The sequence below is a fragment of the Daldinia loculata genome (genome assembly GCF_022478755.1).
Source record: "Daldinia loculata strain CBS 113971 unplaced genomic scaffold F4817scaffold_45, whole genome shotgun sequence".
In the NCBI taxonomy this organism is placed as follows: domain Eukaryota; kingdom Fungi; phylum Ascomycota; class Sordariomycetes; order Xylariales; family Hypoxylaceae; genus Daldinia; species Daldinia loculata.
Window position 1 is genome coordinate 195,801 of NW_026054899.1, and position 17,450 is coordinate 213,250.

At 46.8% G+C, this 17,450-nt stretch overlaps 7 protein-coding genes across 7 annotated transcripts; 4 read left to right on the top strand and 3 right to left on the bottom strand.

Moving 5' to 3' along the window:
• The first annotated feature begins 284 nt into the window (after positions 1-284).
• Positions 285-1,646, top strand: F4817DRAFT_199873 (uncharacterized protein). Its single transcript, XM_049298569.1, has one exon. The coding sequence runs from the start codon at positions 581-583 to the stop codon at positions 1,448-1,450; it is 870 nt and encodes a 289-aa protein (XP_049156631.1). The 5' UTR covers positions 285-580; the 3' UTR covers positions 1,451-1,646.
• Positions 1,521-3,954, bottom strand: F4817DRAFT_345548 (Sds3-like-domain-containing protein). The gene is made up of 2 exons (XM_049304273.1): positions 3,120-3,954; positions 1,521-3,066 (listed from the first exon to the last, which is right to left on the bottom strand). The coding sequence occupies exons 1-2, from the start codon at positions 3,546-3,548 to the stop codon at positions 1,843-1,845; spliced, it is 1,653 nt and encodes a 550-aa protein (XP_049156632.1). The 5' UTR covers positions 3,549-3,954; the 3' UTR covers positions 1,521-1,842.
• Positions 3,955-5,350: 1,396 nt separating this feature from the next.
• On the bottom strand, positions 5,351-10,275 carry F4817DRAFT_345551 (uncharacterized protein). Its single transcript, XM_049304274.1, has 4 exons — positions 9,870-10,275; positions 9,381-9,614; positions 6,998-9,285; positions 5,351-6,939 (listed from the first exon to the last, which is right to left on the bottom strand). Exons 2-4 carry the CDS (start codon positions 9,556-9,558, stop codon positions 5,800-5,802), a joined length of 3,606 nt encoding a protein of 1,201 aa, XP_049156633.1. The 5' UTR covers positions 9,559-9,614; positions 9,870-10,275; the 3' UTR covers positions 5,351-5,799.
• An 820-nt stretch (positions 10,276-11,095) lies between these two features.
• On the top strand, positions 11,096-12,729 carry F4817DRAFT_345553 (uncharacterized protein). Its single transcript, XM_049304275.1, has one exon. The coding sequence runs from the start codon at positions 11,295-11,297 to the stop codon at positions 12,444-12,446; it is 1,152 nt and encodes a 383-aa protein (XP_049156634.1). The 5' UTR covers positions 11,096-11,294; the 3' UTR covers positions 12,447-12,729.
• Positions 12,730-13,885: 1,156 nt separating this feature from the next.
• Positions 13,886-14,839, top strand: F4817DRAFT_199912 (HRDC-like protein). Its single transcript, XM_049298570.1, has 2 exons — positions 13,886-14,157; positions 14,218-14,839. Exons 1-2 carry the CDS (start codon positions 14,026-14,028, stop codon positions 14,539-14,541), a joined length of 456 nt encoding a protein of 151 aa, XP_049156635.1. The 5' UTR covers positions 13,886-14,025; the 3' UTR covers positions 14,542-14,839.
• F4817DRAFT_360479 (P-loop containing nucleoside triphosphate hydrolase protein) lies at positions 14,639-15,326 on the bottom strand (the record flags this gene model as incomplete). The annotated part of the gene is made up of 3 exons (XM_049306284.1): positions 14,639-14,920; positions 14,977-15,202; positions 15,259-15,326. The coding sequence occupies 3 exons, from the start codon at positions 15,324-15,326 to the stop codon at positions 14,639-14,641; spliced, it is 576 nt and encodes a 191-aa protein (XP_049156636.1).
• A 441-nt stretch (positions 15,327-15,767) lies between these two features.
• On the top strand, positions 15,768-17,426 carry F4817DRAFT_360480 (pseudouridine synthase; the record flags this gene model as incomplete). The annotated part of the gene is made up of 1 exon (XM_049306285.1): positions 15,768-17,426. One exon carries the CDS (start codon positions 15,768-15,770, stop codon positions 17,424-17,426), a length of 1,659 nt encoding a protein of 552 aa, XP_049156637.1.
• Between the last annotated feature and the right edge of the window lie 24 nt (positions 17,427-17,450).

The following is a 17,450-nucleotide window of genomic DNA, read 5'->3' on the forward strand; positions in this document are numbered from 1 at the left end:
GATGGCGTGCTCGGGATGTCAAAGCTATAACCTTGCAACTTAAGCACGCGGAGACGCAGTACATAAAGGACGGCAGATATAACCGCTTACGGAACTGCTCGCTTTAACGATTAGAGGCGAAGTTATACCGTAGATGTACACATCTTTACGCCCTGCATATGGCATATGACGGTCGAGTATCGGGGAATCTCCTTCGATCCTATCCGTTGATTACAGAGAAAGTATGCGGAAGGAATCCAATCATTCCGAGGCATCTCCCCCTGGTTGATACCATACTACTAATCAGGATCCCTTCCCCAGACCAATGACGTGATTCGAAGGTTCTCTCTATCGTTCGATTGATTTGAAATGCGCATACAGAGACCTTTTAGACAGCTAGGCTCCTGATGTCTATATAAGTCATACCCGACGTCGAAGTCGAAGTCGAGAATAGACAGTTATCATCATCCCATCCCATCCCATTCCATCCCATCTCATATCAAGCTTTCTCTTTATTGTCCAGTCTAGTCCTTTAAAGCTTATCTGGCGTAGCCGCCTTTCACAAATCTATATACCTAGCACCTAGCATCTAGCACCAAAAATGGCCATCACAGCCTCTACCGTGCCCCGCGGCCCCGTAACCGCCAAGATCAACTTCTATAACCGGCCAGCCCCCGGCGTCGTAGCCTTCAACTACGTAGACAAGCCACCAGCAGGCCAGCCCCAGCGCAACCTCACCAGTGACGCGCATGAAGTCACCGTCATCGATGTCCGGGGTCGGGAATCCGAGTACACGCTAGACCGGGACGCCTTCCAGATCGTGCAGGGGTTGCCGCCGTCAGCCGAGGAGACCGGGTCCGGCTCCGGATTTACGGACGATGCTTCTATCGCCGCGAACTACTACCCCGAGGTTGAGAAGCTACTACTCGACAACGTCCCGGGCAGCAACCGGGTCTTCATCTTCGACCACACCATCCGACGGGCTGACCCGGACGCACCGCGTCGTGCCGTGCTTATGGCACACATCGACCAGACGCCATACTCAGCCGAGAAGCGTGTGCGGCGACACTTGGGAGATGATGCGGAGGAGTTATTAAAGGGACGATACCGCATCATTAATGTATGGCGTACGCTAAACAAGAACCCCGTCGAGGCGACGCCCCTAGCCTTCGCGTCTAGCTCTAGTTTGAACGATGAAGACGTTATTCCCGTAGAGCACCGGTACCCGGAAGGGTATATCGGTCAAACAGCCGCTATTGCGTACAACCCCAACCAGAAGTGGCACTACCTCAGTGGCATGACAGGTGATGAGCGTCTATTACTCGAGTGTTTCGATAGTGAAGGTACCAAGGAGAATTCGGGTGTAGCCGGTGGACGATTACCTCATACTGCTTTCGAGGACCCTAGGACGAGGCCGGATGCAGAAGGGAGGGAGAGTATCGAGATACGGGCACTAGTATTCGGGCCTTGAAGATGTGTCAGTCAAAATCAATATTATACGAGTTTACGGTTCCCTTTGACAGTTAGGACACTTTAATAACAGTATCGTTCAGCATTGCTTTTTTTATGAAGGAATCGCTATATGTAAAAAATCCAAATCTAATGTTCCCGAGCGCCTATTCATGGATGGTGCCAATTCCTATCACGATCCGGGATATACCTAATCGACCAAGTCTTACTGTGCATGCATGTTGCTTCCTCCGCATGACTCCAGGCTTTATGCGTCCTGGGAGACAAAAAAAAACCCCCTTCCCGTAAACCTTACGGATATCCACACATAATACATAATAACGCTGGGGCGTATGATCTCTCTGCCCTATGATAAAACCGAATATAAATCAAAACAGAAAAAAAAACCCGTAATTAGGCCTTTCGCTTGCCCCGTGCACTTCCTGATCGACTCATCACAACACCTCCCAGACTACTCTGTCTGCTCATCGGAATTCCCGACGCGGAATCCTTCCCCACAGCTGGGGAGTCCTTAGCGCTTCCGCTGTTCTCTGGTTCGACACCTACGGCATCGCCCCTCATGTCACTATCCTGGATACCCAAGGATTCTGACAATGCGTCTGTGGAAGGCCTTGGACCCTGCATATAAGCTACATATTTGCTCTTATGTAGCGGCGCGGCCATAGACTCGAGTAGTCGCCGGCCACCATTATTAACATCAAGGTTGGCGCCAACACCGTGTTTGTTCTGGTATGTCTTCAACAGTTTCATCACCGCAAGATCTCTATCCCGCTCGCTTTCGTTCAAGGTCGGAGGGGTATTCGACTCGTCCCTTCTATAAGCCTTCGAGTATTGCGAATGAGTAAGAGGGGGGAGCTTAGGCTCCGAGCCGGCTACCTTATCGAGATTTCCCGGTATCTCGAAATTGGCTAGGCCTTCTATTCCCAGGACTTGGTCATCGTAAAAATTCTGTTGGCCATGTCCACCTCGGGTACTTCTCGTAGTATGTGAGTGCTGCCGCTCCATATTTACTGCAGCAGGTTCATCTTCATCGTCATTACCGTCTGCGACACTTTCGTCGGGAGTGATAATATTGCCGTTTGTGTCTCGGCGTATCAAGAGATGCTTGTGGGCTGCTAGGGCGGCAGCATTATAGGTCATGGCTAGTTCTTTATCGGTGAAAAGCTTGTCAATGCTATAGACTGGACCCGTCTCCCGACGTAGACCTCTGATTCTTTCGCTCGACCAGAAAGGCGTAGTATTGGAACTATCAAGAGCTCCTCTCTTGGGAGCTGGCGAACCCTCCTCATCGGCAGCATTTCGCTTCCTCTTCTTGTTGTCCGAGTAGCCTGGGAGCTCCTCCATCTCTCTTCGCAGTCGGGTATTTCGCTTCCCATGCGTTCCTCCAGGGCTTGCGGGGTTGGTGAGGCTGTATTGGTTCGGGTGTAGAAGAAGAGCAGAACCATCGGCAATATCCAGGGCTTCCTTTTCTTTGCCTAATCGGTACTTTTTAGAGGTAATACCATTAATAAGACGATCTCTAAGGGTGTTTGAGAGAGTCTTATGTTCACGCTTAGCTAGTTCGACTTTGTAGGCGTGTGTCTTCTGGTGTTCACGAAGCTTCCTCTCGTATTCAATCTAACAAATGTAAGCTTCCAACCACATGGATTATAGAGTTAGAGAGAGCGTGCCTTGTGGCTAGTCATCTCGTAGTCGCGATGCTCGACTAGGTCTTCTATCTGATGAACCCATTCAGAGAATGTAGGGCCTGCCATTTCGAGCAGACTTCGCTTAGGGCTACCATTACTACTAGCATTTGCAGTCTGTTGCGCATTGGTAGCATGCTGTATTTCTCGGTACTCGCGATCAATTGCATCCAGAGGTCGGTCGGCATAGGGATCGACTCGGCCGACAAGGTTAACATCGATTTGGATCTTATGAAGTTCGTCTCGGTAGTGTTTATCTTTGTCCCGGCTGAACTTGTCAGCCAAAACAGCTAGACGGTCATTTACAACCTGTCGCCTCTTATCGCGTTTAGACTGGGGCAGAGGAGACGTTCGGGTAGTCTTGTTAGAAGTAGCCGCCAAAGCTGACGACTGGGCAGATTCGGTTGCGGCCATTCTGAACTGATCAGGCCAGGGACGAAGCCTGGAATAGTCGATTGTAAAGGTTGGAAGATGAATGAGCTCGTAAAGTAGGGACTTTGGTTACTTGAAAGTATAAGGTATAAGAAGTAGAAGGTCATGTATAGCCGATTGAATTGTATAGAAAGAGGTGCAATTCAAACTGCGAACGTGGTAAAATGGTAAAACGCTTGAAGGTCAAGTTTTGCTTCGATGTTTTGTCAACAGAGGGAAAGTTGAAAAGGATAGGATTGGGAGGGAGAAACAAGATTTACATTGAGAAATGTTGGGCAGTAGTAGTTTAAACCTAACTGCGGTATGGGTATTGTGAATGTAGGTGTGTCTTGTCAATTGTTGAATGGGTGCGAGGAAAAAGGTCAGGCAGGTCGACAGCAGGATTGATCGATTAGATAGTCGCGAGCCGATTTCACTTACACACCTGTTGTGCGACCCTGCTCTAACTGTCTAACCAGCCTAGCTAGCGGAATCGGCAGGTACGGAGATACGTACCACAGGTACTGATATGCTGTATGAGAACAGGTGACGGACCTTGCAGATTTAGGCAGCCCCACTTGCCGAACTAGGATAATCTCAAGCTTTAAGTAGGAAGGAGTTACTTCTTGGGGTTAATCACAGAATCAAGAATCAAGAAAGAAAGCAACAGATTGATATTGTACAAGCTGCACGTACAGAAGGGAACGCAGACGGGGAATAAATGCATTCAGCCTCTTAGCAGATAACTTAAGCCCTAGTTATTATCAAATAACTTAGGCACTTCTATGTACCGGTATAACGGGTACGTACATAACGTAATTCCAGCCACGGATATTGAAGTAAATGTTGCTGAATACCAACAGAACCTATGCCTGAGGAGATCCTCTAATATGATATTCACATGGACATCTCTCCGACCATATATCGCGAGTCACAAATATTAGTAGCAAGTTAGTACTATAGTGACTGTAACCTAGCATCGCTCTTCCGTGATGCAAACACCTCCAGTTCAGACAATACTCCTATAAATCAGAGTCGTTTCAACCAAGATATTGCTCGTTTTACCTGCCTCCGCCTCCTGGGATATCAGTTTAAGCCACGGGCTATTAATGCTCTCCTTCATGATACATAGCTCTCCAAGCTACCTTGTCTTAAATCCAACGTACAACCAAGCTCAAACCACCAAGAGTCCCAGTCCAAGCGCGATTGTTCCAAAAACTCAACGAACTTTAAGCCCAACTACCCAGCCACCTATCCTTAGCGACACGAGACATATTCGTCGGAGTTGATATTACGATAAAGTGCTCTTTATTCGGCTGTTCTAAACCCGTAAAGCTATTATAGGGCAAGCCGACATACTGGCACTTATACTCGAGTAACTACTTTTGCTTAGTCTCTTCGTGATAAAATAATAAGCATCATACATATACTAACCTTCGACCGGTGTATCGCAAGGAAGGCAGCTAGTGAGAGCACCGTCAAGACTAAAACTATTGCGCGCCGTAATATAGGATTATGCTGTATGAGTTCGTGAAGATAGTCCTCGTCATCGCCGAACTTGGCTATAATTGTGGGATTTAGGAGCGACTTCGACATGGTGACGAGACTTATGGGCTTGTGATAGTAACATAGTTAGACATGATTTTCTACAGGCAGCTTATTGCGAGCTTTATACTTACATTGCACGCGTGATAGGGGATAGGGAGGCTGGTGGGAAAATTGAAGGGATGCAACATATTTGCAAAGGGCGGATCCCTGGGCTGTCCAAATAATAAACTACTATTTATAATTATTTATAATTCATCCCCTCATGCCATAAGGTTGATTTCGCAAAACTATTAGTATTTATTATGGTCTCTATGGACTAACTAGGCAACTACCCCTTAAATACAACGAAGTGCTATCGTGAATTCGGTTTCCTGTGCGGCCAAGTACTAGTCAGTAGGCAGTCTGACTACCACGTGGCCAGATGCTAAGCTATAAGCCCTATAGAATTGGTTGTTCACGTCGTTGATCAAAAGTCGGCCAAGTTCTCACATCTGGTATGCGGTGTATGAAGCAAATTACCCTGAAGTAGGACCAGTGCCTAAGATAGGTTGGTGGATCAAGGCTTAAAGAGAAACATGAGGTATCTGACTTACGGCACGCCCTACGAGTCAATCTTGACTCCTGTTGACATAGTGCCTTGAAGTTGCCTTGAAGTTGCCTTGAAGTATTCGGTTTAGTCTCTTATACTTGGACTAAGATCTATCCATTAAGCAAATCCAGAAGCAGATGCTTCTCGCAGGTCTTTAGGCACATCCCATCCGTGTGCAACTGCGGCCCGAATGTAGGCCTCCAACGCTTCGGAGATACCGTAGTCCATCCGGCGCCGATTTATATTGTCCAGGCGTGCTGGGTTGGGGTCCGTATTACAGATAGCTAAGCGTACTTGTAAGAGAACGCTTTCCAAACTGTTTGCCGGTGACCAGCCCGTGTTTGTTAGAAGCTCCATACACATAGCTCCACCTGCCGTGACATGGCCACCTCCACCGCTAGCGAACGGAAGAAAACGGGGGCGAACCACGCGAACAAATGGCGGGGACATGGGGAATTCGCGGAGAAAGCGGATCTCAAGGACGATGCTAGTTAGGCCAGCCACCTTCATGTCCTGCGCTAACGGGAGGTCGGGGTCGAAGGAGTGCAGCTCCACGATCCATTGGAACATATTGTTGATCTTTTCAAAATCGATATACCAGCCTAATTCATGAAGAGGTGTTGTGGATTGTACCTTCTCTAGCTTCATAATCTCCTGCCCGAGAGCCCTTTGAGCAGCCTTGGTTGCGTATGATGGAGGCGCTAGTTGTGGAAGAGTAGAGAAATCAAGCATCCCAGGGCGAAAATCAGTTTTATATATCTGGTCATTATGAGAGACTCCCTCCTTTGGGGAGAGGAACAAGATATCCTCTTCGTCTTCGTCGCTGCTGACCATCTCAAGATTCTCTGGCCCCCCTATACCATCTACCAATGATGCCGTCGAAGTATTGCATCCATATTGCGCCGAAGGAATAGCACATCTCGGAATAAACACAGATTGATTGCGAGGACCCGAAATGCGCCATGCTGGATCTTGTACGAACTTTGGCACCCCAGTAGGCGCCTTCTCGCTGGTATGTGAAGATTGAGGGAAGGCCGAAAGCCTGTCTTGTCTAGCAAGGATCCCAGCCGTATTCCCAGGCCCGTTCCGATCCGCCGCTGGTGTGGGCTGAACGAAAAGATACCTACACTGAGTCCAATGACAGTGTTGTACCACGAAGAAAGGATTTTTGCTTTTAAACTGCTCAGGCAGATTGACAAGCTCGTTTAAGCTGATGACGGCCCGAATCCCCAGGGAGGAGTTAGGCCATATAATTGACTAGGGGATAGTTAGTATAGTACTTTTATAACGTGAAGGTAGACTGAACTGCACTTACGGATTTATCATTCGTAGCCGTATAGCTAAGGCTAGTTTGAAACTGCCTGGCAAAATAGATACCGTCCCCATAACTTCGACCATGTAGGGTGATGTTATAGTTCAGACCCTGGCGAATAATACTATGCCAGTTCCCAAGGGCGCTCCCGTGCCAAGCAACAAGGGTCTTCTGCGGTTTATCAATACTCTTCAGAACCTCGTTGAAGCGGTTTTCCTTCTCTAAAGACCCTTGGGCGAATCTGAATTGGATCCAACCATCAACGCCATAAATCTTCTCGGGGGATGGAACAGCATCAGCATCCGTAGGACTTTCATCGTCCACCTGTACGATATATGACCTATTTGAAGCCATAATCCATCTTAGTAGATCCACGGCTGCCCGTGGCATTCTGTTCCAGTTGAACAGCTGTTGGTTGTCAATTAAATGCTGCTTCATGTCTGCGACCGAAGGGAAGGTAGCAAGTATAATTAACATGGAGAAAGCCTTGTCGTACACGCTTTGGATATCGTCTAAATCTGCATCGCAGAATACAAGATGACCTGGTATGATATCCCCTACGCTGGAACGGATGGTTTGACCATCAATTAGGCCAAATCCTAACGATGTATCGCTGTTCTGATGAGGTAATACATGTTGTACCATAACCTTGAGCTGTAGCAAAGCCCCATACTTGGATATGATACGGACATGGTGTAGCACAGTCATTGGATCCGGCCCCATCTCGAAACTGCTTGGGATCTCGGTCGAGATAATCACCCATTGACCTTCTTTTATAATAACGCCGTCTAACCCACTAGTTATTGTAGCTGTAGAGTCGGCCAAATTAAACGTCACGTCCAAAGGGTCTATAAGTTTTCCCCCATATACAGGTACGATGCGGGGCGTTGCATTTCCCGACATTTGTCTTTCACGCGCGAGTTCATGCGCGAGAGGATCTTGAATGGAATATGCAGATGTGTAGTGTCCTAGTATCTTCGGCACTTGTAAGTTTAACCCCGTGGGAAACTCCCGCATGACGGAATTCCCTGCCAACGAGGCAAACAGACTAGCATAGCAGAAGCTAACCAGGAGGTCGACAACGTTAGGTTGGCTTAGGATCTCATGATCTACGTCCGGGCCTAAGCCTATGTTCATGTACTGGTGAAGACAGAGGGGATCGCTGCAGACGTACGGTCTCAGAGCCTCAAAGTTCCCTTTCATTCTGCGATGGCAGACTGTACAGTAGTCTGTGCATCTAACTAGGTAGCGCAAGGCAAACTGTATGGCAACGAGTGGTAAAGAGACCTCGCCGTCACTTAGCATGTGATCATTGGCGAGAATAGGAGGCAACTGAGCCTTATCAGTGGATTCTTCTTCGTATTCCGCGACCTCCACGCCTTCGGATGATGGCTGAAACCCTAAGAACGACTTCATTTCATACGCGCGTCTTATTTCCTTCGCCATATCCCAGGAAACTCCACGTTCTTTCCTCAGCTTCAACATTGGCATGAAGTCTTCGTTCATGAGCTTGTCGATCGACTTGCTGCCCCAAAACGTATATAGCTCTGGGTCTTGTGATACGTTAGCATGATTCGCAGCTGTCGCAGCTGTCTCGGTTCTGAAAGCAGCTAGGGCTTGTTGATATGAAGGTTTCTTTTTAGAACACCTTCTTAGACGAAAATTGGCTCTGGCATGTCCAGTTTGGCCCTGAAGTACGTCTTCGATAGTAGTGTAATATCGGTCAAATTTGATGAGTAGGACAATGAAGTCTGAAGAGCTAAGACCCCATGCTTCGTGTATCTCTTTAGAAAGACACAATTTGGTCACCCGAATCGAAATTGATACCATGCTCTCATATACGCCGTCCTCAAATCCATGAATCTTCCCCACGTGAAATCCTGCCTTGAGCACAGACCGAAGATCTCGGCAGATTCGCTGCAGAAGCAACGGTGCAAGTGGTGTGTCAGGTTCAAATTGAAGATTTGTCCTGTCCCTGTTCCTTGTTCCATGACCAAACAGCTCGTCGTCGAGATCATCGTCGAGATCGTCACCATATTCAAAGGGTATATCTCCCTCACTGCTGCCTGATAATATTGTATCATCCATCATGTCGATATCACTATCTTCTTCCTCGGAGCCGTTACTCTCTAGGACAGCCCGAAGTCTTCGAGAGATATTGCTAAGCATGTCCTGGACTTTCATGCCTGCTGCCTCGGATATGGATTCTTCTAGAACATGGGCAACTGCTGGAAGTATATCATCATTGGTGTAGACAAGGAAAGTGTTCTGGTCTGGATAACCTTGCACATCTAATCACATTATTAGCTGATAGGAACTTAAATTAGAGTCGTAAGGGGGTAGATGCTAGCGGTACTAGCATGAAGAACAGAACAAGAGAACTAACCTTGTGGTTGGACATGGATCTCAATGTGAGAGGGTCTAGGCAGGTTAGGATGGCTAAACACGAACGTGAATTCGTCTTCGACATCCCCCTTTTTGATGGTTGATATATGGTCACTGTTTTTCTCGGCTGCTAACTTCAAGTCGGCTTGGAACTTTAGCCGCGCCTTTGGTGGAGGCATGATGCTTTTCTCACAGCCGTTGATCTAAACGGCTGTCTAGTAGTTATAGAATGGCCCTATGGTTTACAGAAAGTTTTGGTCAGTAACACGTATCAGCTCTTGCACATGCTGCATGAATATGCCTGGAAAGAAAGTGACAACAAGAACCAATATGATCCAAGGCAAGATTAGACCAGACAGACGGAGAATTCTGAAGACTGCCTCAGAATTACACCAAAAACAACAGGTCTATTATCTGATAAAGCACCGAATGATAACAACGATCCACATTCTATCACCTAATAGGGCGTCGGGGAGATGAGGTTACTTACCTGGATTGCATAGGGCTAGAATTTATAGTAAGTCGAAGATGGGAGAACAATGGTGAAAACAATGGTGGATTAATAGACTGCACAAATCGATAAATGATTTGTTCAACGAAGTGAATGATCTTGTCAGGTACTCTTGCCATGAAAGGGGAAGACAAGAGAATTGCGTGCGTCTGAAATTTGTTTGTTGCGCCGTAACCGTGTGATGACCATGTAGCAAAGAAACTAACACCAATCACCTTAGAAACAGTAGAATACTAGAGAATGTATTTGGTGGATATGTATCGATCAGTCGTACCTATGGATGTGCTGGATGATGATGCTGGATGATGGTGGGAATTTTGTGGTAAAAAGACAGCGAAGACGGCATTGATGTATGAATGTATTAATGAGGTAGAAATAGGTTACGCCCCCCCCCCCCTAAGATATATAAGGTATCTACGTTGCCTAGGCAGGTGGGTAAGTATGATAAAGTACGATAACCCTATATCGATAGAATGGGAATGAGCGAACCTCTAGAATATTTAGTTTAAGGCTGCGAATGTGGTACCTACAAGTAGATAGCAAATAATACCTAGGTAGGTAGGTACGGCTAGAGAGGATATACTAAGGTGAAGCTGCTACAGTGATATATAATACGACTCTGGCTAGAGAATTACAGTAGCTTGGTAACCAATTAAACAAACCGAGGAAATAAATATGGTAAATTATATATTCTTGCTTGCTAACATGACAGCATACTTGTATTATCCGTGTCGTGAGGCTACGGGTAGCTTCATGCAGGTACCCCATCCCAACGATACATGACTCAGCCCTATATGTGCACAAGGTACCTAGTTTGATGCCTATGTAAAGCCTCCGGCCGAAGCTAGGCTGCAGCAAAGTCGGCTGCCTATTTCCTTATCGCAGACCTTAGTCCTCCCAAACAGCAAACCTTGTTGCGTGCTTATAAGGAGATATACTATTCCTTTAGCTGTGAGTAAGACGGGAGTGTTGAGATCTTGGAGCTGCATCTAGCTTGACATTATCGAGATTCAAGGAGATGCGGCTGTCGTAATAAGCTAATGTATAGGTTAAGAGGTACGTAGCTTCTCCAAATTCACGTTAGGGTAGGTACAATACCCTGTCTTATCTTGCGTACCTAACCCACTAGAGGGGGGATGTGGACCTTGGTAAGGTTGTCGGGCTCTAGCGGTAGTTTTACCACGCGGGGTGATCCCGATGCTACTACCAAAACAAGCTTAGGTACCTGTTAGACACTTATGTGAGGTATTATGTAATCTGGAACAAACCAAAATGCGCAACTATGATTTACCTAGGTAACCTAGTACCTAACCTAAAGGTTAGCTTCCTTCATTTCAACATGATTCCCATCAACGTCGACATTACCTATTTTTAATACGAAATCTATAAGACGACCCTACTATAATGTCTTGGGATTCTAAATCCGCCGTTAGACGACGGCAAAATAGCTCTGTGAGCTCTTCTAGATCATTGCCGCACCATATAAGACAGCAGTCGAAGCAACCTCTACAGCCAAAATCTCCTCATGTTACCGACCCATTCCTCCAAAGCTTCCTCGCCCCGTCGTTTGATCCGGCCGAATATCTTAATTCCTCACTTCCAACACTCCAAACCGCAACGTCCTCATCCTCAACTCGAACAACGGATGGTGCGGTTCCCTTAGCAGAACTATCCAGTCAAGCTCAGACGCAACTCTCCCAATTGAATGCCCATACGACAAGGTTGACCACTATTCTCACGCAATTGACCGACGATATATTACGGAGCGGGAGCCGCCTAGCATACGAGGTTGAACTCCTGCGCGGTGAGACGTTAAGCCTATCGGAGACATTGTCTGATGGTTTACAAGAAGAGATCGCAAGGTTCATTCCGAAAGGTACACAAGAACAACCAAATACCAAAACAAACGGAGCTGTTACGGCCACTGAGAGACGACCCCCAGAGGCGACAGCTCCCATAAGCCTAGAATCTATTCCACAAAATAGCACCAGTCTAGACCCACCATATATAAGTCAACTGCAAACCTTGACATTAGTACGTTCAAGATTGGACACCGTGGTTAAAACATTTGGTGAAGCTATGGAATTCGTGTTCCCCCCTTCTGAGCTTTCCGTCAGCTCGTCATTCCTCTCCGTCTCAGCACCGGAGCCAGGGGTAGAAGCGCACAGCACAGAAGAAAAAGGACAACAAGTACTCAAGCAGCTGAAGGAAGATATATCAACCTTGCTCACGAGAAGTACCGATCCTGTTGAAGGGATAGAGAAGGCTGCACGCCGTATTGAAGAGCTTAAGGAGCTAACAAAAGTATGGAATGGAACAGCAGAGGAGAAAGGAAGGACGAAATTCATTGAAGGTCTCGCCAAAATGGTCGAGGATCGGCATAAGGAATTACTGAAGGAGGTGGAGCAAAATGGCCGCCAAGATGGCAAGGCAGATTTGGATAACAGTTCTAAGAAAGCTGCTGCTGCTGCTAGCTCAGACGGAGGCGGCGCGGAGAACAAACCCCTGTATGGAATAATGAGCCAGTTACAGAGGCTCCGGGCTGGCCTACAATGATTCAAAAGGTCAAACCCTCAAGTGTGTAGTATTTGATTGTGATCTGAGCTACGCGGATATGCGTGGATGGCTGAATTTGTGTAATAATGTTTCAGGAGCCGATCAGGACATATGTTGCCTATAGGAACGAAACAGTTGTGAGTAGTAGGCTGTTTGCTCTGCTCCCATTTGTAGGCTTTCCACGAGTTGCAATAAGCAAGTAACGTGCTTCCCATGCCATCGATGGTTGTGTTGGACGGCTGCATCTTAAAGTCCGCCTTAACTCAGTCCTTCTCAATGCTACACAACTCTTCGTATTTGTGTTCAAGAACAAAAACAGCTTGTCCATCTACCCAGCTAATATTAGCGAGCACATCTAACTCATATCTATATATAGGTAGCTATGTATGATCATGTTATTTGGGGAATTGGTGATGATCGTCTGGTTTGATATGCCATCACCAAGCTGATGTCATTGCTAGAGCACAACGGTGCTCTTGTCTCGGTTAGCTCGCGCTTAATGGCGGTTGAAGTAACTAGCACATTTGTGTTATAAAAGTACGTTTGCCAAGTACAGCGATTGCGATGTAATTTGATATTACTATTTCGGCCTTGAAGTGTAGAAAATATTTTAGTGATAAATTCTAACTATTTGCTAGTAGAACACAGCTGTGTTGACTATATACTTACCACCTAACCCTTGCTTCGACCTAGCTTTCTAATTGACTAGCAATGTGAATAACAGTTGTGCTTTATCAAATAGTTAATAATTATAGAAAATATAGATAATGAATATAATTATATATATTAAAAGGGCGGTGAATGATGACGGGAAGCAATTCGGCCGAGAAATTTTGAGAAATATGACCTGAAAACACTATACGAGCTTGTCCGCGATTATTCTATGTCTACGTCTACGAGGTCTGATTTTTCGGCTATCGTGTCTGGTAGTGGCTCTGACAGTGGCAGGTATGCCATATCCTACTTGAGAAAGCTGATCTTACTCAATACGTAATATGAATGCTAAGTTGAATACGGGTGGATAGTATGTCTCAAGCTTCATATCCGTCATACAGCTTAGACGCGTATCTACGGAGTCCGCCTACGTCTGCAACCGAGCGATTGGTAGCCAACCAGACACCAGCAACTTCGGTAGCCCACAAGAAGACGAGAACTACACTTCAACTTCAACTTCAGTCTTGGCAATGCAATTTCGATAGAGCTGCGGAAGTAAAGGACTAGGGAGTAAGGAGAGAGGGAGGCGCATATACATTCTTGAACTTAAAATAGAGGATTGGTTATAATGACATGAGTTACCGACGGATTGGTAGATATTGGACTTAGACGGTTTCAATTAAACGCCTGGAGCGACCCACTCTATAAGGTAGAAATCTACGAAGTACATAGTGTACATGTACCTAGGTATATACTTCCTTGAAGAAAATCTTGGACCCCACATACGCTTAATACGATTTGACTTACATCTCACAACGCAACAAGAAAAAAAAAGTTGACCTAGTAATCTCATTAAAACTGCTAGGTTTGTTATTTAAATCGAAAACCCGGCTCCAAAGCCCCGAGACGAACTAAGGCCGTCATAATGAAGATCCTAGAAGCCCAGTCAGCTGTGTTAACTAACGTCGAAGTTCACACATTTTTGAGCAATCAAGCAAAACAATATAATGACCAAAAGCGCAAGGGACCTACAAATTTGGAGACACTACGTAAAGAGGTAAGGTTAAATTTTACCCTGTAATAATATGCATAGCTTATTCTGATGGATTAAACATAGGTGCTGCAATATTTCGAGAGCCCGCCAGGTCCTCTGAGTCAGAAGCCGTTGCCCTTTGATGCAGCGGTCATCCCCGAGTTGATCAAGAGGCTGCGCCAGTACCAGATCACCAAAGGAGAGTGTATCATGCTCTTTAATATTCGCCCCACTAACGTTCCAGTCCTAAACACTGTTATCGAGGATATGGAAGACCGCTTTAATGGCGATCAGCAGCAGGAGATCCTCGATATAGTCACCGAAATCCTCGGGCAGTTCCCCCAGGAGCCGGAAGAGGGTGACCAGGGAGACGACGTTATGGAAACTACTGAGAATGGGCACTCATGAGGATCGTAGACACCGATAACAACTTTAAGTTCTTAATATGGCTTATGCTCCGGGTTCTAGGGGGCATTTGACAAAAAGGTGCCATCATTCTTAACACCTACAACACCAAACACCCTCCTTCACTTTGCCCACCATCAGTTACAGTCGTCCTTACTGCGGTATTGCATATCTCCTCGAAGGCTAGCTTGAGGAGTTCGCCGGTGACAGCCGAGCACTCGACGTATTTGTCCACTCTCATCTCTTGCGACACATTATGTCCTTCCTGAGGATATATGATGCCATTGGGATCAGTTTCGGATCTTAGGTCTCTCTTGAGGCCGACGACAATTACGGGGAGGTGGTCACTAGTTCGGAAGTTGGCATGGACCTGCTTGATCCACTATAAATGCAAGATTAGAGACATGAGAGTGTTAGGATAAGGAGGACGATACTTACGATTCTTTGCATATTGATGAGGCTTAGTCTTTGACTGATATCGTAGCAAATCAAGACCAAGTCCGGTTCAAGCAGCCTCCAGTCTTCTGGACTGGAAGTGTCATAGAACTCAAGACGATATGTACCCCTTCGGTTTCGTATCTCGAAAACGAAAGGCTGATTTATATCTCGTAATAAAGTAATAGGGGCATGACCTTCAAGACTGCTGCTACCTCCACTAATCCGCCTGTGTTGCGCATTAACAAGAATACGAATGATGTTGAGATAATGATTTCTACGCACGATAAAAACGTTGTTTTCCCTACTTTCTCATCCCCAAGCAGGAGGATTTTAATTGTCACGTCATCCATCAATAAACTCCAATTTTGATTTTTTGTAAATTTAAGGCAATTAATACTGAGCTGAACGAGAACATTGAAGTTGATATTGATGGGAAGTGAGCTGCCCCAATTAATTGTGCTTAGTCTACCTCTTTTACAGTAGCTTTTAAGGGACTCCACTATCGATAAGGCCCTATAGCGAGTATTTTGACTCATTTCTATTAGGTACATAACCTGTATTTTAGGTACAGTAGTACATACATTCAATATTCGATGTAGAGCCTCGAAAAAAAAGAATACCCCGACATAAAAAGTTGTCTGAATATTCTCCTGACGTGGGTGTGGATGAAACCCTTCAGTGGCAGGTGGTACAACCAACGCCTTCAGACATCTCTAAGGTCTTTTTTCCTCGCATCTCGTCAAGAGATTCGATGTGGATTTTCTACGGGACTCACTGCATTAAAACTCAAGATGGATAAGAGGGATTCTACCTACGATAGGTGGACCAAGGATGCGCTTATAAAACGCATTCAGAAGCTCGAGGCGAATCTCCTTCGCGCTGGCGAGCATAAATCGGAAGTGGCTCAAGAGTCTATCACGAGTACAGCGACGGAAGAGGGTGCTACTAGTCCCCCGACGAAGAAGAAAGTAGGGCGCAAAATTGACCCTTCGAAATACTCGACGCGGCTCGTGGCGTTTAAACTGGCGTATCTGGGTAAGCGGTACGGCGGCTTCGAGTATGCGGCGAGTGCCAACCTGCCATCTATCGAGGAAGAGCTTTGGAAAGCTTTTGTCAAGGCGTGCTTGATCTTTCCTGAAAACCCCGACGAAGTCAACTGGGACGCTTGGGAGTACTCCAAGTGCGGACGTACGGACCGTGGCGTCAGCGCGTTCGGCCAGGTCATTGCTGTTCGGGTCAGGAGTAATCGGCCTCTCCCTAAAAAGGAGCAACTGACAGAAGCTGGTCAAGTAGACGAAAATGGAGAGGCAGCAGAGCTAGACGCACCAGTCGAGGAGGTAGAGAAGAAGAGGGAGTTCAACGACTTCACGGATGAGCTACCGTACTGCAGGCTTCTGAACAAACTCCTGCCCCCTGATATCAGGATGCTTGCGTGGTGCCCCACGACACCAGCCGACTTCTCTGCGAGGCACGACTGTAGGGAGAGACAGTATAGATATTTCTTCACGCAGCCAGCGTTCGCACCGATACCGCAGAGCTTCGAGAACCCAGATAACCCTAAAAAGGTGAAAGGGGGTTGGCTCGACATCGAGGCTATGCGGCAAGCGGCCAAGAAGTTTGAGGGCCTCCATGACTTTCGAAACTTTTGCAGAGTCGACCAGAGCAAAATCAATATTAACTTTGAGCGGAGAGTATTCGAGAGCGACATAGTAGAGGTGAAAGACGCGGAGACCGCTCTACCATTCTTAGATCGCGAAGAGTTTAGGCCTTCAGGCATGGACTTACAGGAGAAGCTACCCAAGGTATACTATCTTCACGTACGAGGGACCGCGTTCCTATGGCATCAAATCCGATGCATGGTAGCGGTTGTCTTCATGGTTGGCCAGGGCTTGGAAGAGCCCTCGATAGTAGACAAACTCCTCGATTTTGAGGCGGAACCGCGAAGACCTAACTATCAGCTTGCGGACGAAGTGCCGCTGGTGCTTTGGGATTGTATGTTCCCTAGGCCAGAGAAGCCCGAGAACGCGCTTAAATGGGTATACGTTGGGGAAGAGAGCCCCCTAAGTCAGCACGGGACAGGCGGCCTCTTGAATTCTATGTGGGAATACTGGCGCGAACGGAAGATGGACGAGCTATTGGCAGGCCAACTATTGAACATAATATCCTCCCAGGCGGATATCAGCCTCCGCAAGGATCCGAAGGCACCACTACACACCCCAGCCACGACAAGAACGTTCGAGGGCGGCGACAGAGAGCGTCTGGTGGGCAAATACCAACCCCTTCTGCAGAAGCCTAGGCTCCCGTCACCGGCGGAAGTCTTCGACAGGGAGGCAAGGAGAAAGGGTTTCGCAGACGCGGCGGAGATGAGGGAGGCGTGGTCGAAAAGGAGAGAGGAAGCAGCAGACAATCTACCACCTAAAGAACTATCACTAGAGGAGGGAACGGAATAAGTAGATATAAAAGGAGATAATAAT